General features: G+C 40.1%; 3 protein-coding genes across 20 annotated transcripts in view; 1 reads left to right on the forward strand and 2 right to left on the reverse strand.

The window, feature by feature from the left end:
- The first annotated feature begins 2,962 nt into the window (after positions 1 to 2,962).
- On the forward strand, positions 2,963 to 8,206 carry prss35 (serine protease 35). The gene is made up of 2 exons (XM_028471815.1): positions 2,963 to 3,225; positions 5,918 to 8,206. The coding sequence occupies exon 2, from the start codon at positions 5,937 to 5,939 to the stop codon at positions 7,191 to 7,193; it is 1,257 nt and encodes a 418-aa protein (XP_028327616.1). The 5' UTR covers positions 2,963 to 3,225; positions 5,918 to 5,936; the 3' UTR covers positions 7,194 to 8,206.
- Positions 8,207 to 9,317: 1,111 nt separating this feature from the next.
- On the reverse strand, positions 9,318 to 20,939 carry LOC114478258 (cyclin-dependent kinase 9-like). 5 transcript variants are annotated; one of them, XM_028471214.1, is made up of 10 exons: positions 20,838 to 20,939; positions 17,674 to 17,771; positions 16,950 to 17,094; positions 16,728 to 16,808; positions 12,554 to 12,635; positions 12,392 to 12,482; positions 12,135 to 12,301; positions 11,841 to 12,012; positions 9,881 to 10,029; positions 9,318 to 9,797 (listed from the first exon to the last, which is right to left on the reverse strand). In XM_028471214.1, the coding sequence occupies exons 3-10, from the start codon at positions 17,057 to 17,059 to the stop codon at positions 9,441 to 9,443; spliced, it is 1,209 nt and encodes a 402-aa protein (XP_028327015.1). In that variant the 5' UTR covers positions 17,060 to 17,094; positions 17,674 to 17,771; positions 20,838 to 20,939; the 3' UTR covers positions 9,318 to 9,440. The 5 variants fall into 5 exon arrangements, with proteins under 5 accessions (XP_028327015.1, XP_028327017.1, XP_028327014.1 ...); XM_028471216.1 differs by having other exon boundaries at positions 16,728 to 16,799; positions 16,950 to 17,106; XM_028471213.1 differs by having other exon boundaries at positions 16,950 to 17,106.
- A 1,547-nt stretch (positions 20,940 to 22,486) lies between these two features.
- The window catches only part of snap91a (synaptosome associated protein 91a), a 63,591-nt gene continuing 61,960 nt past the window's right edge, over positions 22,487 to 24,117 (reverse strand). For all 14 annotated transcript variants that reach the window (XM_028470273.1, XM_028470272.1, XM_028470271.1 and 11 more), the window contains one exon: positions 22,487 to 24,039. The gene's annotated coding sequence lies outside the window, so the exon portion shown is untranslated. The remainder of the gene's footprint in view (positions 24,040 to 24,117) is intronic.

Raw genomic sequence — 24,117 nt, forward strand, 5'->3', positions numbered from 1 at the left:
GATCCAACACAATTATTAGGGTAGGCTGTGTGGTTTAGGATGAAAAAACTCATAATTATACTGGTTACGGTTTGTTTGTTTTACAGCTAGGATTCACTGAAAATTGCTGATCAGATTTGCATTGCGGTCTGCACTGTCATAACAGGAAATATTTTACTATTTGTACTATTATACTGTTTCTAGTCTACTAGTAGTAGTAAAGCCAAAACATTTACTAGACACACTAGTAAATCTAATGCAAATAAAGTAGGAGATATTCTGATTAAATCCATTTGTGGAATTGTTTGTGAGAAATTGCGAGATTTTTGGCAAAATTGAGAGTTCATTCTACAATTTGGAATTAAAAATGAATGTATTCATGTAATATAAACAAAGGAAACATGCCAGCCCCTAAAGATATTGTAGCTTTCATGAAATTGGTGAATTTGAGACTGGATTATTTGGTAATTTAAATAATAATTCATGCTTTCCCTGCCATTTTTACTTTCTCTTGCGAGCCAAATTGGAAAGACAGCGAGAACCAAAAGTGTCAGAATTTTCTGTGCCGTGGCACTTTTTTTTTCTGCCATATGCCAGTTTTTTTGTGGTATGCGGCAGTGCCCCAGTGTCCCAAATGGTCCTACACTGTCTTAAATTGTTCTACATTGTTTGTCCCAGAGTGTCCCAGAGTCTCCAGAAGTGTCCCAGAGTGTCCCAAATTGTGCCGGTGTCCATAATTGTACCATATTGTGCCAGAGTGTCCCAAATTGTCCTACATTAGTGTCCAACATTGAACTACATTGTCTCAAATTGTCCCATTCTCCTAGAGTCCCACATTGTCCAAATTTTACCCAGTGTCTGAGTGTTCCAGACACTATATATATATATGTTCTCCAGTATTAATCAGAATGTAAATATATGCGTTAAAGCTTTTATAAAATATCAGAGCCATGTATTTTTCATTGAACAAACTATAAATATGTTATTCATTTTTTAACAACAAATTATACATATACAAATTTTCATTTTATTTTTTCATTCATTTAAAAAGCAAATGCAACAACAGCATTGAACATATGAATGAAAAGAAGCAGAAAGAATTAATAACTTATAATGTCTGCCCCCATCAACACAAAATCATTAACAGTTCCAGTTCATTTAAGCTGTCTGATGCAGTCGTCTTATCAATTACAAGACATCAATACACAATCATACATATACAAACAAAAGTTGATCTGCTACTCCGAAGTTACTGTTATTTTTGTAACAATGAATATTTAACGTTCTTCTTAAATACATGAATTGACTTGGAAGTTTTAATTGTACAATCCATAGTGTTCCACAGACTGACTCCTCTGATTGAGATACATTTATCCTTTGTAAAAACCTCAGTTCCTTTTAGTTCATATCTACGTTTTCTCTTGGTAAATCTGTTTTGCAAATTGTCTGATAAACTTTCCAGATGAGCTTTATACATGATTTTTAGAAGGTTGTACTCTAATAATTCATTACATTTCAGTGTTTTTAATTGTATAAAAAAGGATTAGTGAGGTCTCTGTATCCACTTCCACTGACGACTCTGATCACTCTTTTCTGTAAAAGGAAAATTGGATTAATGTAGGTTTTGCAGGCACTTCTTCACACTTCAATGCAATAAGTCAGATATGGAACAATCAGTGAGTTATACAACATAAACAATGCACTCTTATGTAGAGACTCTTTGACTTTATGTAACACAGCTATATATATACAGTATATATATATATACATACATATATGATTTCCATTTCAAGTGTTTGTCCATTAAAATACCTAGGAACTTAATCTCATGTGCCCTTTCAATCTCTGATCCATTAATAACTAATGACGCTTCAACGTATTTCTTTTGACTGCAAAAAAATCACAAATTTAGTTTTACTGATATTTAAGGACAATTTATAGGCATTAAACCACTTCATAATTTTGTGGAATTCATTCTCTACGATTTGTAGAATTTATTTTCTATTTTCTCCTGAATGAAATAAGGTGGTGTCATCTGCAAATAGTATGCAGTTTAATAACTAAGACACAGACATTATATCATTTACGTCAAGAAGAAAGAGTACAGGTCCTAGGTCTGGTCCTTGGGGTACCCCGCAAGCTATATTACAATTTTTGGACTTTGTGTTATTAATTTCAACAAAGTGATTTCTATCTTTTAAACAGCTGACAACCCACTGGTGTGCATTGCACTTGTGATTTGTAATTCTAAACAAAGCGTAAAAATGTAACAGAAAAGGAAACACACAAAAGGATTCAAAAAGACTTTTTTAGAAATCATCTACCAACAGAAATCCACTTACATTTTCTAAAATCACTGCATTTATATAATGGTTACTTACAGTATATACTGCCGTGACAGAAGCCACTTTTGCTACTTGGCCCTACTGCCAAATTGGAAGCTCTAAAGAGCCGGATTTGGCTCCCAGGCCTTGAGTTTGACACATGTGCCCCAAGGCATCACAGCAATATCTTGGTCACTCTGTGTCTGCCTAAGAAAAGTGTGCATTTATTTAGCAGGATAAAAGAATAAATAAAACAATCCAAAACAATAAGGTACATTTAGTATTGTGGTTGAAATGTGTGTGTTTTTTTTTTTTTTGCAGCTCAGTCCAGTCTCTTACACTCCTTTCTATTGTTTGTAGTTCACTGGATGTGTAAATTGAAAGACGTGCAGATGTTGAGACACAAAAAAGCCATAATAGAAAATGTCTCAAAGGCTATTTGTAGAGAACAGTGGAACTAATTCCTTCACTGCCCACTCACGGTCCTATTGAGTCATTCTTCCACCTTCAGTTCTGGATTTGCAGCCTGCATTCCCTTAGTGGGGCTGCCTGTTGAATGGAGCCCTGACTTCACACCAGTTTTCTCTTCAGATCCCAACACTGGTCCCACCCATTTTGGGACACCTTTTGTCCATAGTGAGGGGAAAAGTCCTTTCCTCATTTCTCTCTCTCTCTCTCTCTCTCTCTCTCTCTCTCTCCATCCCCCTCCCTCCTCAGCATCAAGTGCAGCCTCTCTCTCTTCTCTCTGCCTGTTTGAAGAAGCAATGAGAAGAAGGCAGCGTTGGCCTTACTGAAACCAGGGCGGACGTGTTGGGATGAAGTGACAGCGTTTGTTTTCTGGAGGGGATCATATTTGTGTGTATCCTGTGAAAACAAACAATAGGCTGCAGATTTGGCTGATCCGTCAATTGGATGCAAACAGGTAGGGTCTGTCATTCTGCTTTTAAAAACCCATCTCTGGGAATAGGAAACACAGCTTTCCTCAAAGTGCATTTTCACCTTTACGTAAACATTTACAATACACTTTCTTTTCATTTACTTTTTAAAATCTTAAATCACAAATGTATTTATCCTAAATAAAAACTTTATGATTTAAAGTTTTATTCTACATTGAAAAATTTGGTTTTTTGTTGATATTTTCTGTATGCAAACGTGATGTAACTGTGTTACCAAGAAAGGCAGTGTTCTTTCATTCTCTTTTCACAGATGCAGTTTTAATACCTAATATTACTTTGACATATTGATATTTAATTGACATTTAATTTTAAAATCTATTTAGCTAAGGATTTATTTACAATTTGCATGTAAATAAATGTGTGGTGCTCCAGTCTTTCCAAAAAAGTGTGCATTAGAAAAGTACAACTTTTTTTTTTTTTTTTAATTGTAAAATTACTCAAAATGAATGGAATAAATCCTTGAAATATGCTGTTAAACTCTACAGTAGCTCCACTAAAGTTGACTTGGGGGGTTTGGGGGTTGAGCCACAGCGCCACCATTTGGCCTCTTTGCCCATTAGGTGCACATTTTCCTTTGCAAAAGAGGGCAGCTAGTGCACAGTCAGTTGTTTGGCTGACTCTAGTGGAAAGTGTTTAAAAATGAGTGCCTTCTGAGACCCACAGAGCCATCATGGCAGGGTATCAGTTTCCCCCTCACTGCTGAGTAATTGCAGGCGGATTTGTTTTCTGCTGTGGCAGGCTGAACAGACCTAAAGGTCATTTTTGTATCCTCATTTATTGAGTCTAGTTTTACTGTTTTCATGAGCTTGCACTTTGCTGTCGCCAGTTTGTTTTACAAGATGCTGTTTGACCCATTAAGTGCCTTCAATGGTCCCTAACACCAGACATTGTGAGAGAACACCCAGAAATAAAGCAGGAGGTCCAAGTATAAAATGAATGTCTGATGCACTCTGTAGACACTGCACTGATGCTGTTCATGCAATAAGGTGAGGTAGTGTCTCATTTTTAGACTGCCTCAGATCAAAAGATTCATATTTAAGAACCACCCGACTCTGAATTTCCTAATAACTTGTACATTTGTGCAGGTTTTTACAGCCAGTACATGTAATCAAAGGACTTCTTCAATTGTCTCTAATTTAATTAAGCAAAAACTAAAATGCAGCCTTGATACAATTGTCCACCACGTCTCAACACATTCCAAGGATGAGGGTCATGTTTTCCATATAATGATCACAGAGAGTAGATTTGTGCTCTAAACCACAATGGAACACAACTGTTCTAATGTAAACTGTCTTTTAAAGAGTTTACATGAAGATGTACCATGCCACACTCCACACACACTTTGAAGAGGTCCCTGTGATCCAGGTTTGTTAAGATTGAGACAAATTATCTGAACTATGCTGCCCCCTTGTGGACGTCCTTGGAAGGACTTGTATTAACACAGGGAAATGGGCGTTACTGTCACCCAGACTCTGGGGCCCTGTCCAGGCCTGAGGCTCCAGTTGCCTGCCTCTGGCTACACTAGTCTTTGTGTTCAGGCACAAACTCAAAACATTGTTCTGGACATTTCAGTCACCACAGATATGTAGCACCAATCAAGAGACATAAACACTGCTACTTTGTTTGATATGACCCATTAGATGGCTTATGTGGTGAAGTGCAAGTTTCTTCATTTTCTAAATTCCCTCCAATTGGTCTTGCCAGCCACTCATCATGCAAGAAAAGAGTGAAAAGTGACTATAATGGGCTAAAAGCAGTCAAGGGTGGCAAAAAAATGGGTAAAAACAGGTGGTATGCAATGGCAAAAGGTAGCTTAAATGAGCAAAATGTGGCAAACAATAGTGAAAAGGGGCAAAAATGTGGAACAAAAACAGGCAAAATGTCGGGAAAAAGGAAAGGAAATTGTATTAATTGGGGAAAAGGAGATTATTTGGATGAAAAATGTCAAAAATAAGTCCCAAAAAAAGAATAAAACTGTCAAAAAGAATTTGACAAAATTGACAAACTTAGGGGGTAAAAGGATAAAGGGAATTAAATCAAAAAAAAAAAAAAAAGTGTCACCATTTTTTTAAAAGGGGCAAAAATGGGACAAAGGAAGTTGTAAAATGGCCCAAAAAATAGGTAAAAGAGGTAAAAAAGTTTCAACCTTTCAAAGTTTTCTGGAGGGATGATAATTAAAATGAAGACAGAGCCACATGTTGAGCATCACTGACTTAATAACAGCTTTATCATGGTTTTAGTAAGTATTTGCAAATCTAATTTTGGTAGCCTCAGAGCAGAAAAAAACTAGCTGTCAATTTTAGTCATTGAGCTACGTGCTTTATTTGTTCACTGCTGTCAACGAATACGACTCTGCTTTGTAGTTTGCATAAGAAAAGACGCTGCGAGATTTGTGAACTTCTACGTGGTATCGCTGATAATCTAGTGTACTGGTCTGAACACAAAATGCCAGGGCTGAATTTTTGTCCCAGTCCACCCCTGCCTTGCTCTGCTTCCAATCAAATCTGAAGCAGGCACTGTATTTGTTGGCCATTGGGTGCAGGGAATTAAGTTTTTTCTCTAATTGTCAAGCTGAAAACCAAACGTGAGAAAGCTGTAATGTGTAGTACTATGTGGAACCAATGATGAAATATCACAATGCTGCTCTTTTTGTTTCAGAGCCAGGCCCATCTTAACAATGGGCCCCATACCCCTGTGCGTCCTGCTGGCTGTGGTGGCATCTGTGACAGCGGACCAGAATGCAATTGATGATGAGTACAGTTGGCCGCAGTGGAAGGTGCCTCTGGTACGGAAAAGGCGCACAGTGTCTCTCGGAAACCCAAACTTCATTGCTCATCCTCAGATGGAGCTGAGCGGAACCTGTGGGATCGAGTGTCAACGTCATCTCCCATCACCCTCTCTGGATGACTTGGAGAATTTCCTGTCTTATGAGACTGTCTATGAGAATGGCTCCCGGACCTACACTTCAGTCTCAGTGCAAGGTCTAAACGAAGTGAAGACCTGGTCTAAGAACATCTCTTCCAAGTCTCGCCAGAAACGAGAGGTCTACGGCACAGATTCACGTTTCACCATTGGTGACAAACAGTTTTCTACCAAATATCCCTTTTCCACATCTGTGAAGATCTCTACTGGATGCTCTGGGGTTCTGGTGTCACCTAAACATGTCCTGACAGCTGCTCACTGCATTCATAACGGGAAGGATTATCTAGACGGTGTCCAGAAGTTACGTGTTGGTATTCTCAAAGAAAAGTCCAGAAGAGGTAAAGGCGGCAAAGGAAGAGGAGGCAAAGGAAAGGGCAGGAGGAGAAAGAATGGCAAAGCCAAAGAAGAAGAAGTAAAGGAAGAGGTTGCTAATAAAGTTGATCGAAAAGGAAAAGGTAAAAGTAGGAAGAGCCGGAGTCGACGAAGTGCTGAATCTGAGAAACCTTCATTTAGATGGACCAGAGTTAAACAGACCCAAGTTCCCAAGGGTTGGTTCAAAGGTGTGTCTGATGGACTGGCGGCAGATTATGACTATGCTGTGCTTGAACTGAAGAAAGCCCCTAAAGTCAAACACATGGATCTTGGAGTAATCCCGTCAGTGAAGAAACTTCCAGCTGGAAGGATCCACTTTTCTGGTTTCGATGATGACCGTCCCGGTAACTTGGTGTATCGGTTCTGCTCTGTTTCTGAAGAATCTAATGATTTGTTGTATCAATACTGTGATGCCAAACCTGGCTCCAGTGGCTCTGGGGTCTACATCCGCCTAAAAGAACCTGACAAGAAGAGGTGGAAGAGGAAGATCATTGGGGTTTTCACTGGTCACCAGTGGGTGGACGTAAACGGGAACGGTATGCAGCAGGATTACAATGTTGCGGTGAGAATAACCCCTTTGAAATATGCTCAGATCTGCTATTGGGTCCACGGGGACTCTAGTGAGTGTCAGGTGGCTTGAGACAACACGGGACCCTTCATTTATATACAATCCCTGCCGTACAAACTGCTCTTCACAACCAAGACACCCAACCGTTTCCTAAGCCCTAACCAGGGAACTGGCATCTATCGCTTCTCTTCCAACTTCCTGTTAACTTCCTGCTACACTGATTAGCACAGTCCACAGACAGCCATTCAGACTCAGCATTGACAGCAACAAGAACTCCTCTGCACTTGAAGAGAACTCTGGCTGAGCAGTATTTTTAATTTATTTGCCAAAAACCTTTACAGAAAAATGTTTGTATGTACAGCTTTGCAGTTTCTTGACACCTGTTTTTAATGAAAAATGAATTTACTTTTTCTTTACAAAATCTATACATCAACCCTAGCATTTTTAAATTCATAACAGACCAGAAGTTCATCACAATTTGAAGGTAGAAACTTTTTTTTTTTTTTAAATTGAACATGCTGGTGTTTTGTATTGTGTATAGCTAGAGCTTTTTTTTTTTTTTTTTAAATAATGTTCACCATTTTTAAATACTGTACATTTGTGTCTAAATAGACAAAGACTCCTTGTGGAGCCTGGATAGAAATGTGTTCCTTTTGTGTGTCTCACCATCCTTTTTGTTTTTGTATCACAGTAAAATGTGTTTTTTTTATTGTTGTGCACATAATCATATCGGTGCTTATTCAGGAGACGCGGTGCTAATTTATGGAAGTGTATACTATTGGGGTGGGGAGACTTTTTTTTAAGAAGATATTTTGATAGCCTGATACTGTAACCATATTAAATGTGAGGCTACGCCTGTTCGACGGGACTGTACCATTCATCAATTTACTTGAGCTGTTTATATTTCTCTAATTAGATGGTTTCAATAAAATTACAAATTTGAAAGATTTTTTTAAATTCAAGCATGGAGTGGGATTTATGGCGATGCTTTTGACATGTTTTTCCACATAAAAAGTGTCCTTTTTAAATAATATCTAAGGTGAATGAATGCAGATGAATTGACAATTAAACTAAGATCCCTTCTTGTTGGTGTGTGATTTCTCTCTCTATTTCCAAGGTAACCATCCCTACCAATACAAACTGTAGACAACATTCATCTTCTGTTGGTAGGAAGTCAGTATAGTATAGTGCCAGTTGCTACATGTTTGAGGTGTTAGCGGAGGCTAGAAGAGCTCCGGTGATCGACAAACTCTTTCTTACACAATTCGCACACAACTGGGCTTTTGTTTTCCATCCAGTGTTTTTATTTAAACTAAAATTATTGCCCATGAAGCACAGCAACAACTTCTCCTCTGGTTCTCTTGTTTCTTGTGTTGTCGTCTGTGCATCAGTATTATGAGTGAGGTATACCAGGAACTTGTGAAATGATAAAGGTTTTGCGCTGTTTGGCGGGCAAAAAAAAAAAGCAATTAACGGCGTTATTATTTTTTTTGGTGCGTTATTTTTCTGTAACTATCCATCCATCCATCCATTTTCATACCTGCTTATTCCCGTTTAACAGGGTCGCGGGGGTCTCTTTTTGGATTGTGGGAGGAAGCCGGAGTACCCGGAGGAAACCCACGCAGCATGGGGAGAACATGCAAACTCCACACAGAAAGGACCCAAGTCCACCCCAGGGCTTGAACCCAGGACCTTCTTGCTGTGAGGCGGACGTGCTAACCACTAAGCCAATTAATTCACGCAATAAAGTCCCAAATGAACTGAAACAATGGATTGTTTTAAGCGGCAATTTATTACAAACAATGACTTTTACAAGTAGTGTGAAACACTAAAACACGATTATCATAAAAAAACAAGAATACAATACAATACATACAAGAATGTCTCTGTTTAAAAATGCTCTTATCCTCCATCTCCAGAATATCTGTCAGTGTTTTTGATTATAGGCTATGTAACCGAAACCTTTTTTATTCATTTAATCTAATGAAAGTTTTTACTATCATTAGATAGCTACTATTAATGATATCACTATTATTACTTATTTATTTTTGTATAAAATATTTTGAGCAACTGTTAAATGTATACTGTGTGTGTGTGGGTGTGTATGTGTGTGTGTCTATTTATATTTTGTTGTATTTATTATGTTTATGTTTTTGTATTGTCTGCTCTGCTGTATCTGTCATTTTATGTAAGTTGAGGACCCCCTCGAAAACGAGATGTTCCATCTCAAGGGGCATATCCTCCAATAAATAAATAAATGTGAAAGAATACAATTAGGTCAGCGTGAGGACGAAGCAGCAGCAGCAGGCGCCATCAGCTTCAGAACACTCGGTCGAACACTAACTGACTGGTGATGGCTGATTTCCGGTTCTGTTTGGGCGGCTCTTGAGGCCTGTGTCTGGGTGGGCTCAGATACTCGAACATGGACGTGTTGTGGGTGGACAGCATATTCGTGAGGTCCGAGGGCAAGGGGTCGAACCAGAAGAAGTCGTGGTTGAGGGCACTGTCGCTGTCCGTCCTCTTGGCCGGGTCCAGCACCAGCAGCATGTCGATCAAGTCCAGGGCATACGGGTCTTCGACGTAGGCCTCCAGACGGTCCTTCACCTTCCTCTCCTGGCCTTTGGGCAGCTGCATCTTCTGATACAGCTTGTACTTCATGTCCACGTTGGGCCACACCTGCAATAGAGTGGGTAAGAGGAGAGCGGGTCAGAGAGGGTGGGTTTGAGTTGGGCAGAAGTGGAGCAGGAGCCTGAGCTCACCTCTGGAGTGATGGATCCACACAGGTGGCTGATGACATTCAGCTGATGCTGCTCTGTGTGGCCCTGCATGATGGGAATCCTGGTCCACAACTCTGCCATGATGCAACCTACCCCCCACAGGTCAATCGAAGGCCCATAATCACGCTCTCCTACAACACAAATACACATTTTTTTTCTAGAGCCCAACATGATGCAGAAATGCCTCACGTACATGTTCAGAATAAGAATATCACATATACACATTATTTTCCTGCAGAAAATAGGTGATGAATAGGGATGGGTACTTGAACCAATACTCGATTGGTGCTCAATGATACCATATTTCGGTACTTTTGTGTGGTAAATAATAAATGGTTAATAATAAAATATCAAAAAAAAAAAAAATTTCTTCATCATGAAAACACTGAAACTACCGATAATGCACAAATTAAAAAGCAGCTCTATGTGACAGGGCTTTATCTAGCGAGTATTTCACTTGCACGTGCACATAGATAAAAACCTGTGTCCGAACGGCAAAAAATAACTTATTTATAGCTCGGCCGAAGCAGAACAGTTGTGCATGGTCCGATTCCTGAGTCTATGGCTCTGAAAGCGGAGTCAGCGTCTCTGTTATTCCTTTTTGTTTTTGTTCGGTGCGATTGTTAGTGCCAGGGCTTAGTTGGTTCTAATCAGGGTAGGCAAAGTAGGCAGTGCCTACCCAAGGGTGAAGTGATATTTTGATTATTTGTTTTATTTATAATATAAATGATTAATTTTTCAATTTCCAATAGCTTACAGTACCTATAAGTTTGAAAGTGTCAGCATTTTGTGCGTTTCATAGCCCAAATTACTAAACAGCGCTATTTCCTGGAAAGGCTACCGTCTCACTTTGCTGTAAGGCAGGAGGAGGCCACGCCCCCTCCCAAAAGCACACGGCTGCTCTGCCTTTGGCCCCATAGCCTGTTTTTATGTGATTGCGCATGCGCAGTCAGTTCCCCAAGATGAAAACCATTTACGTAAAAAGGCAGCTCTCTACGCTGCCTTTGGATGTAACCGCGCTATGCTAAATGCTATACGTAAGTTCGCAGTACATTAGTGAATTGATCCCATGTGACCGCAGCTGCTACGTTCTCTAGCTAGTTCTCCGTTTTTCTGTGTTTCCAACACAAACTGCCATGTCATGAGATATATCTTGTTGGGAGAGTATGGAGGCTATATTAAAAAATTGTTTATGTTTCTTTAATGGTGTTTATGATGTTGATTTTGTTAGATGCTAAATGCTTGTTCATGTGGATCTTGTTGGATTTTTTCTTTCTTATTATGAATTTTATATTTTGATAAGCGCATTGAGATGACTTTGTTGGAAATTGCTTTATACAAATAAAATTGATTTGAACTGAGTTAACATTTGCCACCAGAAACATATGAAATTGTCATTGGTGGTCTCGATTTGCAACGTGCCTACCCAACACTAGTGATCACGGCATGTCTCTGGTTCTAATCCTGTTTATCCTAAGAACCGCGTGTGGGAGGAGCCTGTGGGAGGAGGTGAAGGGAGAGTAAGGCACGCTCTTGTATTTTCTCCTTAATACTGGACATTTCTGTCCGTTTCAGCGGGTTGTTGGACACAGGAGCGTGTGTGAGAGCGTGTCTACCACCTCACAGTCGCAAGGATGCATTTAGGTACCAAAACATGGTATCGTTTGATTTTACGTGAATCGGTATCTGGTAGTGTTGAAGGCATTCGGTCGGTACCTAAAAAAATACTGAATTCGGTACCCATTGGTAGCTGATGGTGTATCAACTGAACTGGTGATCAGTTTACCTGGTGCAAAAACGTGAGGGTGATTATCTGGTTGAAGGTTTCATAAATAATGTTTAAGGATCATATCACACATTTTGATGGGATTCCTGTTAAAGGGTGGCTGAGGGTTAGCAGTGTAGCTAACCAACATGCTAAGTGTGTAGCCGTCCGTCTTACCCAGCAGCAGCTCTGGAGGTCTGTACCAAAGCGTGACCACATTGTTGGTGTAGCAGTTACCCTGGGGGATTACAGCTGGGCTAAAGTCTCGAGCTAAGCTGAAGTCGGCGATCTTCAGAACACCCTCTCTGGTGATGAGTACGTTGGCTGGCTTCATGTCTCTGTGGAGCATCTTTGGAAAGACGCAGAAACAAAGCAGATGACATGATGTTATTATATTATTTCTTTATATTTCTTTTTTTATTTGTGCTTCGTGTGCGTGCTACACAGTGTTAAACTCAGTGAACATGTCACCTGGTTTCTGTGGATGTAGTACAACCCGTTGAGCAGCATCTGCATGATCTTCTTGATCTCTCCCAGTGTGAACTTGACATTGGGGTTTTTCAGTAATCCAGCCAGGTCATGCTCACAAAAGTCAAACACTAAGTGGACGTTGCTTTTGTAGCTGTTGAACTGAGTGGCTACAAATCCACAAACACAAATAAGCCCAAACCAAATAAACCAAAAACAATTTCATTTTTTCTAAACAACCCCACGCCTGGTTCACTAACCTTCAGTGGTGCAGATATCGATCAGATTGATGATGTTATTGTGTTTGAGCAGCTTGAGGAGCTTTATCTCTCTCAGAAGGGTGATCGGAAACTGAAAAGGAAACGTCAGCGTTCATCAACTGAAGGTAGAGAGAAAAACAAACATAGGAGTTCGTTTCTCACCCCTTCGTTTGCATCCTGCACCAAACATTTCTTCAGTGCAACTATTTTTCCAGTCAGCTTGTGCTTGGCTTTGAACACCTCCCTGTGCAAAATCCGACATTTCAATGTTAGCATTAATTCAGCGACATGCTCAGTCATCATCAAACACCAACAGGTGCTGTGTGAATGTACCTGAACATACTGCATTCAAAGAACACAGCTGAACAATTTCTATTTTTTCAGAGCTGCACTACCCATTTTCTTTAGTAATCAAAAGTAATTAAACATTGAACTAGTGACTTCTCCCAGTGTTGTCAGTAGTGATGCACCAAAATTCCGGCCGACAAAAATGCATTTCCGGATTTTGACCAAAACACTTTGGTCACCGAAACCGGATGCTGTGATGCTTTAAAAATATGGTTTGATATTTTCAGTTTAGGACTCATTTTAAACTCAAACAGTCTATTCAGTGTAATCTGGCAATTTTGCCCCGTCTTTGATTGAATCATCCTTTCAGCAATAGCACAAAAAATGACAAAGATGCACTGAGAATCTCTTTAAAAATAACACGTTTATCTCATTTGAACAGCTAAAGATGGACTTTGATATTCAACAATTAGACTTTTTCAAGTACCTGCAGCTACAGAGTTTTATTAAAGCAAATGTCTGAACTTTGATCTACTTGATAAAGATGTGGTATTTTTCATTTATAACCGAATCCAGGGAGCATCCCCGTCATTGAACAATTTTAAAATTCAATGGGAGGAAGAATTAAAGGGGACATATCATGCTAAATCCACTTTTTTAGCCCTTAAATGCATTTTGTTGTATATTTAGAGTGTTTAGAAGTACAGAAAAGTTCAAATTAGTCTCTTCAGGTGCTCCGTTGATATCTTTATATTCTGTTTTGGTCATATTTTTCAATCTGTTTCGATTTTTCGATTCTCTATTACGTTTATTGAACAATAACGTCACAGTATTTGCAGTGACGTTACTCCAGGCCCAACACTTCGAGCAATCCGCCATTTTTATTTCTCGCTTTTATTTTGTAGTCCAAGCTCAAGGATGCCGAAGTTACGAGAGGATAAGTCAAAATGTTCGGTTGTTGGATGTAGTAACCCACACGCTTCATTACACCGTCTCCCAGCATCAGAACCTTTTCAAAGTGCCTGGTTGAGTTTTATTTTTCACGGAAATGTACCCACATTTGTGGGTAAGGTCATTTTTGTGTGCGCGAAGCACTTCAAGGATGACTGCTTCTGCAACCTCCACCAGTATAAAGAAGAATTTGCCGAAAGACTTTGTCTGATTGAGGGTTCAATTCCTTCTATCTTTAGAGACGACGGACAGAGCACTTCAGTAAGCTGTAAATAACGCTAAAAAGTGTTATGATAAGACGTCCCTGTCATTGTTTTGTTAGCATTAGCAGTTGCACCGTCTTCATATGTTAGCGCTGTGTGCTCGTTTTAGATCCTTGATGATATGGCCTACGTGATTTAATTAAGTCTAAAGTTTTCATTAGTCATTTCATTTTGCCGTTTTTGTCTCCGAAAAGACTGTATTAAAATGCATTTTGTGACGTCAGCTTGGCGCTAGCATTAGCTCGGTGCTTGAGGCGTTCAGGGGGCATCCTAATTAGGTGCCCGAGCCACCTCATCTGGCTCTTCTCGATGCGGAGGAGCAGCGACTCTACTTTGAGCCACTCCCGAATGACTGAGCTTCTCACCCTATCTCTAAGGGAGAGCCCAGCCACCCTACGGAGGAAACTCATTTCGGCCGCTTGTACCCGTGATCTTGTTCTTTCGGTCATGACCCAAAGTTCCTGACCATAGGTGAGGGTTGGAACGTAGACCGACCTGTAAATCGAGAGCTTCACTTTTTGGCTCAGCTCCCTTTTTACAATGACGGACTGGTGCAGACTCCGCATCACTGCAGACGCCGCACCAATCCGCCTGTCGATCTCTCGCTCCATCCTTCCCTCACTCGTGAACAAGACCCCGAGGTACTTGAACTCCTCCACCTGGGGAAGAACCTCATCTCCAACCCGGAGAAGGCACTCCACCTTTTTCCGGTCGAGAACCATGGACTCGGATTTGGAGGTGCTGATTCTCATTCCGGCCGCTTCACACTCGGCTGCGAACCGATCCAGTGAGAGTTGAAGGTCACAGTATGTTGGAGCCAACAGGACCACATCATCTGCAAAAAGCAGTGATGCAATACTGAGGCCCCTGAACCGGACCCCCTCAACGCCCTGACTGCGCCTAGAAATTCTGTCCATAAAAGTTATGAACAGAATTGGTGACAAAGGGCAGCCCTGACGGAGTCCAACCCTCACCGGAAACGATTTCGACTTACTGTCGGAAATGCGGACCAGACTCTGACTCCGGTCATACAGGGAACGAACAGCTCCTATCAGGAGGTTCGATACCCCATACTCCCGGAGGACCCCCCACAGGAATCCCCGAGGGACACGGTCAAATGCCTTTTCCAGGTCCACAAAACACATGTGGACTGGTTGGGCAAATTCCCATGACCCCTCAAGGACCCTGCTGAGGGTGTAGAGCTGGTCCACAGTTCCACGGCCAGGACGAAAACCACATTGCTCCTCCTGAATCCGAGGTTCAACTATCCGGCGGACCCTCCTCTCCAGTACCCCTGAATAGACCTTACCGGGGAGGCTGAGGAGTGTGATCCCTCTATAATTGGAACACACCCTCCGGTCCCCCTTCTTAAAAAAGGGGACCACCACCCCGGTCTGCCAATCCAGAGGCACTGCCCCCGATGTCCACGCGATGTTGCAGAGTCGTGTCAGCCATGACAGCCCCACAACATCCAGGGCCTTGAGGAACTCCGGGCGGATCTCATCCACCCCCGGAGCCCTGCCACCGAGGAGCTTTTTAACCACCTCGGCAACCTCAGCCCCAGAGATAGAAGAGCCCACTCTCGGGTCCCTGGGCCCTGCTTCCTGATTGGAAGGCGTGTCGGTGGGATTGAGGAGGTCTTCGAAGTATTTCCCCCACCGATCCACAACGTCTCGAGTCGAGGTCAGCAGCGCACCATCCGCACCATACATAGTGTTGACGGTGCACTGCTTCCCCCTCCTGAGACGCCGGATAGTGGTCCAGAATCTCTTCGAAGACGTCCGGAAGTCGTTCTCCATGGCCTCACCAAACTCCTCCCATGTCCGGGCTTTTGCCTCGGCGACCGCCATGGCTGCACTTTGCTTGGCCCGTCGGTACCTGTCTGCTGCCTCCGGAGTCCCACAGGCCAAAAAGGCCCGGTAGGACTCCTTCTTCAGCTTGAAGGCATCCCTCACCCCCGGTGTCCACCAACGAGTTCGGGTATTGCCGCCACGACAGGCACCGACTACCTTGCGGCCACAGCACCGATCAGCCGCCTCAGCAACAGAGGCACGGAACATGGCCCACTCGGACTCAATGTCCCCCGCCTCCTCCGAGACATGGTTGAAGTTTTCCCGGAGGTGGGAGTTGAAGCTCCTTCTGACGGGAGACTCTGCCAGGCATTCCCAGCAGACCCTCACTATACGTTTGGGTCTGCCAGGTCTAACCGGCATCCTCCCCCGCCATCGGAGCCAACTCACCACCAGGTGGTGATCAGTTGACAGCTCCGCCCCTCTCTTTACCCGAGTGTCCAAGACATGCGGCCGCAAGTCCAATGACACGACTACGAAGTCGATCATCGAACTGCGGCCTAGGGTGTCCTGGTGCCAAGTGCACATATGGACACCCTTATGCTTGAACATGGTGTTTGTTATGGACAATCTGTGACGAGCACAGAAGTCCAACAACAAAACACAACTCGGGTTCCGATCAGGGGGCTGTTCCTCCCAATCACGCCCCTCCAGGTCTCACTGTCGCTGCCAATGTGAGCGTTGAAGTCCCCCAGCAGAACGAGGGAGTCCCCAGAAGGAGCACTCTCCAGTACTCCCTCTAAGAAATCCAAGAAGGGTGGATACACCGAGCTGCTGTTTGGCCCATAGGCACTTGCATTCATGTATCAATGTAAAACTACACGTATTCCTCTGCCTTGTTGAACGTGTGTTGCAGAGAAAATAAAGCTGACCCGTCGTTACGAAACACTTAGGAACACACCGGATTGCACTGTGATCAATAAGTTATGGCTTCAACACAGATGTCTAACACAGATGTCTAACACAGATATACTTCAGACGCACCCAAAGGTGCCGTGTCCGATCTTGGCCATCTTCTCATACTTGGAGACCTCGTCAGAGAAAGGCAACTCCCTTCTGTTGGAACTGTGATAGTTAGAGGTGATAACACATACAAAAAAGCCTCTTTGGAAACTGACAACACACATCACATCTTTAAACAAGTCTACATTAACAACATGTGAACACAAATGTCATATAAGGTACGGAGTAGTCATAATATGTTACTTTTTGGCCGCTGCAGCAGCGTTGGCTTTGTCTCGCTGCGCCTTGTTCATATAAGGTCGGGATCCCCGGCCATGACCGGACCATCCTCTTCTTCTGTGGTTTCTCTTCATCTTCTTCTTCTGAGGTTTACTGGAGGTTGGAAAACCTGTACAGTTGCCTAAGTAAGTACATGTTATTTATAAAGTGCTTTTCACAGACAAAGAGTCACAAAGTGCTTCACAGAGATAAAAGATGCATTCAAATACAAGAAAATACAATCAATATTGGCAGCTCTGACTGAGTGAGTAAGGCTGGAACCCCTTCTTTAAAAAAGTACATTTTTAAGTGCTTTTTAAAATAATCTATAGAGTCCAAAGGAGTCGGGGCTGGCCGGGAACCCAAAGTACAAATACTTTGTTACTGTACTTAATGTGGCAGTGCGGTAGGGTGTTTTGATTTAAAAAGGTAGGAGACAACGCCACCTGGAGTATTTTGCTACAGGAGATAGTTCAAGAAAACAAAACAATTAAAGGACTCACAGATTCGCACACAAATCAGGGCTGGAGATGTAATTTCCCACACTACAAACTTTATTTTAAATCTTTTTTTTTTTTTTTAAAGCATATTGCAATCAATCATTAAAACCAGGATGGAAAAAAGCTACAGGAACAGGTGGGTTTGCTATTGCTGGGGAGGAACAAAAAAAAAAGGAATAACTCTACAGGAAGGAGAGGGTTGGTCTTACCGAGACAGCCAGAAGAAAAGGCCTCAACCTAAAACACCACGTGACACACCAAATAAAGGACACCAAACGTGAGTGGTAGAGGTGAGGGCCAACAGCTCCTGAAAGGCACAAAAGGAGAACAGTAAAATCACCCAGCAATAGAAAAATAGAAACCAACAGGGGAAAAAAAGAAAGAATCAAATAAGATATAGAAATTAATTTAAACACAGAAAACAGAGATAAGCAAAAAAAAAAAAAAAACAATAATCCAATTAACTAGACAGAATAAACACTAAACTATAAGCAACAACATATAAATAACCAATGATCTCCTTTTAGCCTCAGACAGAGGGTTGGTCTCAGTTCTGGTGCTCTTAGATCTCAGTGCAGCCTTTGATACAGTGGATCATCAGTGCAGAGCAGGGGGTATTGCACAAAAGTCGGATAAATACATCCAGGATAAAGGAGAATGTGTGGTTAGACAAAGTCTGGTCGGCGCTATCTTGGATAAATTGGTTGCCAGTTTGCCAGGGTAAAGAGATGAGGCTTAATGAAACCGGCTGTAAATGTTTGAGATAAGTGGGCGGTCACGGCTTTCTTAAGAAGACCATGAATTCGATCACAGAATCACCGATGAAAGTATGGATCACGGACTCGCAGCGTTTTCTCAAAATGGTGATATACGATATCAATCTAGATCATTTTATCAAATAAAGTCTGACCAGAAAGACAATTCTGGGTTAAATTTGCTGATGCAAAATGCCACACAGGAACATTTATTAACAAACAGCTGATCAATATGTTCACTCATTGATCATCTAACTGAGCTTTACATGTTGTTCTGAAAAGTAAAAGCAGCGACTCTTAAAACTAGTATTTTGATACATTATAAGCTATAATATATATATATATATATATATATATATATATATATGAAATATTAGAGTTTTCTATATCACCAAAATAGAAAACTCGATAGATCTGGAATCTCGATATATCGCCCAGCCCTAATTCCTAAATTATAAAACAGCCTAAATAAAAACATAAATGTGTATATGAAGCACATGTTTATTCAATATACTTACAGTTTATATACAAGTCAACACGTTGCATATTTACTGTTAATTTCACGTTGCTTGTCTTTAAGTTAGACATTAACATTTTATTTTCATTATATATTCTATTTTAATTTCTCATGCTCACTCATGTGGATCTCTGATATTCACTAATGACTTATTAGACATATTTATTGCAGAATTTACATTTACAATTTTTAAAAGCAGCCGATCTCAATAAGCCTTTTCACACGCTGGAACTGCGGATGCGCGACCTGGGGGGTCATAGGTGGAGAGGGATATAAACGTAAACAAACTCATTCAGTCTGTTGATATTTCCACCTAGCATCGTTTGTGATTTCATTCCAGAGACTTTTAGTGTTTATATTATTAATATTACACATATTCAGACTCGAGGAGGGACCAGAGTTTTCCGCTGATCCCACTTTGGGCCGATCCGAGCACTTTTAAAAACCGATGGAAGCAGCTCAGCAGCAGTATTTAAGCAAGGTAGTCCCCTCGCTTCCACACAGGTGACACCTGGTGCATGAAAACACCGACTACCTGGGTCTCCAGCGGGTTGAGTTCGGACTCTACCCGGGAATGATGCACATATCCGAGCACTTTTGTAAAACCAATGAGAGAAGTATTATCAAAGCAACAGACCGCCTCTGTTTCAACAATTCTTCTCCCAAGCATTTAACTTGTGAGATGGTTCCAAACCTCAATTTGAGCCGAAAGGACAAAGAAATTCTGCTTTTATTTTTTGTAACATGCAATCGTTACAATCATAGTAAAGCGCTTTTAAATTCAAGTAAATCAAACAGAGAACACAGGTAAACACTCCAAATGTCAATTAACAAACAAACACAATGTCTGTTTCGTGCGTACAAAGTCAAACACCAGAGAGGCCCACAGGTGGCCCACCGTGTTTTTGTAAAAAAAAAAATGTTAAAAGTTGACAGGAATTTGAAATTATGACTATTATGTGTTACTATAAGCCATTTATTAAAATACTTAAACAGAGTCTTACAAAAAGCCACATTCTTGATTGAAATACGGTTTTAAATAAATTTAAAATTTATTAAAATTTAAAAAAAAAAAAAAATACAATTAAAATAAATAATATTAATTGCTTTCACTTAGGTTAAATCCTAGAGAATCTTAAAACAAGCAATTGCTGGTCACATTTAAAGTAAAAATAAATTAACATAAATAAAAAAGCGGCCAAGGGCTAAAACCAGGAAATTCAGAATCTTTAGTGATTGACAAGCCTACAACATGAAAAACGTGAAAGCTAATAATTATTTCACAATAGATATTCCATTTTAATCAATGTACTGTATTTACATCAGAAATTTATTTCGACCAGCAGAGGGCGCTGGTAACCCAGTGGTCGATAGGCATGCAGCTATTCTAGCAGTGAAGAAGAGAAGCTATGCTAGCAGACAGAGCTAATAGAAAAACGGATATTAAAGTAATATTATAGATATTCTTTCGGTGCTAAAGGAGTAAGGAATCTATTATGAACATGGCGATTCCAGTTTTGATGCGCGCAATGCACAGCAGTACCACACGCAAGTGGGATTGCCAGGTTGGGGGCCCTCTAGTGGCCAGGAGGCCGTAAGCAGCCGCTTAAGCCTCCGTACAGGCTGGGCCGGCCATGCTCGCTTCCGTCCTGATGCTGAGCTGCTTCCCTCGGGTTTTAAAAGTGCTCCGATCGGCTGTAAGTTACATCAGAATGTTACAAAGAATGTACAAACTGTAAGGTAGAAATATCAACAGAGTGAACGAGCTGGTTTACGTTTATATCCTTATCGACCTATATTTCCATGTACCAGTTTTCTACAAGTTCTTAAAAATGTTAAACTCAAAGCTGCTCTTAGGGTCGACACGTGTTATTTATTAATTTTATTTATTATGTGTGCTAAATTCTCTAAAATGTCACGGGTTTCATCACTCTGAACATGGCGTGGCCATGTTGAGAGTGAACTGTGAAACAGAGAAGAATCCTCGTGTAAACCATTGATTTCAACAATGTACCTGCAATCCGATTAACAGCTATTTAAAATGTAACCTAACGGATTACATTCACTCATAATTTGTAATCTGACTCCGTAGCGCTGTTACCTGTAAACCGTCACTCCCCAGCACTGACTGTGGACGTCCGCTGGAGGTTATAATGATAATACCAACTTTAAGTCTTTTCCGTCCGTCACTCCTGTTGTTTCTACGTGGCTTTTATCTTTAGCCCAAGTTACCATGACTACCGGTCAACATCGAACTGTTCTTTTTTTCCTTTAATCTTTTCCTCGTTCGTTTGATATGTTCAGTATTTAAACTCTTATTTTGTGAAGTTGTACGAGCATGACAACAGTATAATGCACATTATTTCTTTTTTAAAAAGGATGCAATTATTACAATTTGTTCATAATGCATAATTCAATCAATATTACTGCTTATTCATTTATTTTTTATGATCTTTACTGAATCATGTGTAATTTTTCTTATTTTTTTTACTGTCTGCACTTTTGAAATTTCCAGTTTGCAAACTAAGCTCAAATCAAATATAATTCTGGCAGGATTGTTGTGAATTTATGGTTTCATTTATGCAGACGGTTCCTCAGGAAATGCACTTATATACAGTATTTACATATATTGATATTATTATTATTATTTTTTTTTACAAAATAATATAATATACAGTACACAATTTTTAAAATAATGTTGTAAAAATATATATATTAAAAATACAAGGACCAAAATAGGAACGTGCTCTCACTACGTTTGGCTTCAATATTTCAGCAGTCTTTCTCAAACTGTCTGTTTTTTTTTTTTTTTTTTTTAAGTCATATCTACTAGTATATGTAAGAATAATATATTCTTTATAAAAGTACAAACCTCATAAATACGTTATACATGAAAATTTGTAATTGTTGTGTTTGAATTATTAAAACAGGCTTTTTTTTTATAGCGATGTTAATGAACTTTGTCATGTTAGTTTAGTGATAAGTGTCTGTAGGTGTGTGTTTAAGAGATTAGCTTTTCCTAGTCTTAGTAATAAAACAAATCTAGGGCGTTTAAACGTGATTCAAAATCTGATTATTACAAACATATATGTACTCTTATGCATGTCATATCATAAGTCATCACACCCTGATTAAGACTCCTTTAAAAAGGATTATAGCAGCAAATTCCTCACTTTGTGATATTAGCGACAAACCAAAAGATATATACAGTGTTCCTACACCTTTCTCATAAAGATTTTTCAAAACTTTTCCAAAATATTTAACCGGGGTTAGTCGCAAAAATATGGCACAGGGAATGCAACTCGTGTCCATCACTTACAGTATCTACAAAGACACAATTTTGCGATATTTTAATGATTCATCAGCTTTTGAATGTAACATTAAACAACAACAAACTAAGTGCTACCATGTTTAATTATAGCATAATTTTAACTAGCAGACACTTTAATCCAAGGCGATGTTAAGGTTAAGGGACTTAGGTTTTAATATATTTTCAACATTAAAATAAAATACGCTATATTTCCAAAACAGTTCAATTATTCCATGACTTTGCAAGACTGGAAAATCGTTTTTTTTTTTTTTTTTTTTTTTCAAATTCTGTAACTTTTACAGGAATTTCATGAGCGTGGGAACCCTGGATGTAAAAGATGGGTAAACTTGGAGTTATTTTAAGCCACACCTTGTTTTTATTGAGTTGCATAATAATCAAGAATGAAAAAAAAAAAAAAAAAAAGAAGAAGAAGCGAGTCAATGAGTCATTAAATTTATTGCATCTCAGGGCTTACATGCACTGGGGAGGGCAGTCATAAATAAAATTATTTTACAACTCAACAAAAATACAATTTTAACTCTTAAGTCATGGGGAAAAAAAATGCCTCCAATGGTTTTTTTTCCTCTGATTTTATGTGTGATTCTCACAGTCACAACCAATCCACAATAAAAGACAGCACAGTTTTGTTCAGATTACAGCACAAAGGAAGGAAACAATGTTGAACCATGTGAGAACCAACAACACACTGACTCCACTGCAGGTCAGTAGGAACAGACAGGCTTCCACATGAACACACTGTATGAGGAAGATGTTGGCATGGTTACACACAGGAAGTTCACTTACACTATGTAAAATGAACAACTCAAACACCTGTTTAGACAAAGTTTATAAAAGACCATTTAAATATCGCTGTACATCTGATTGGTCGGTTTGCTCTAGCTTGGAAAACACAGGTAGAAGGTGAAAAGTTTGGCAAACATCTGTTCTTTTTGATGGGAGAATTTTGTAAATAAAGCCGGAAATCAGCGGCTATAAAAACTTAAATGATCCTGGTTTTTGGGTCTTTTTGATGGGAGAGTTTTCTCAAAGGAAAATGTACTATTCATTTTCTGATCAGAGTTGGACATTTTCAGAATCTGTTGTAAATAAGTAACATGGGGAAAAAAAAAAACATAAAAATCATTAAATATAGTCAGTATTCTATTGGTTCTGTGTGGAGATGTCATACGATATGTCATTTCACAACACACACACACAAAAAAAGAAAAAAAATATTCATAACATGACCAAAAAAAAAAGTCACCAGTAGAAAGACAGACACAGGAAAGTTCACTGAATGGTTTGCTATGATCGGATGCCCAGTGTTCTAACTATACAGTATATTAATCCTATTTGTTTCCAGATACTTTCAACTGATGGGAGAAAATTGCAGGATTCCTCACACGACTTCTTACACATTGATATTTCTCTTCAACACACACACACACACACACACATTAGAGACATAATCCTCGTCAGTGAAATCTATGTACATCAAATAGGCCCGTTCTGTAAACAACATGTAACACATTTCCCCCAAAAAGAAAATCCATCAAGGCTTCAATAGCCATGGTTATCCAATCAGAGTGGCACAAAGAAGAGCTCCTACTTCTCCTTCACAAGGAGGCGGAGTCACAGACAGGTGTTGGGGTGAAGCACATCCGTCATTCACCTCGACACCAGAAAGAAACACGTATTATACATTTGCTTTCTCTCGTAGTTTTTTTTTTCATTATTTTTATCCTTAGTTTTTGTGTGGTTTTGTTTAGACAAAAGGTTAGTACACTGACATAAGCACACATCTGTATCATTTCATATCTGGTATATCTATATTTAGTCCGCTATGGTTCACTTTCACAGTTTGTGCTACTACACACAGGAGAGGAGTGGGGGGGTGGGGGGGCTCCTCCTTTAGAGACAAAGAGCTGAGCGTCAGTGACATCATCAGATGTTCGAGGATGCCAAGATAGAAGATGAGAAGAAAAAAAAACAGCTGGAAGAAGATAAAGATGCAAAATTAGATTTTAAAAAGATTGTTTAATAATTGTCCACTAGGTGGGAGAGTAGTGTC

The sequence above is a fragment of the Gouania willdenowi genome, chromosome 16 (genome assembly GCF_900634775.1).
Source record: "Gouania willdenowi chromosome 16, fGouWil2.1, whole genome shotgun sequence".
NCBI classification, from domain to species: domain Eukaryota; kingdom Metazoa; phylum Chordata; class Actinopteri; order Blenniiformes; family Gobiesocidae; genus Gouania; species Gouania willdenowi.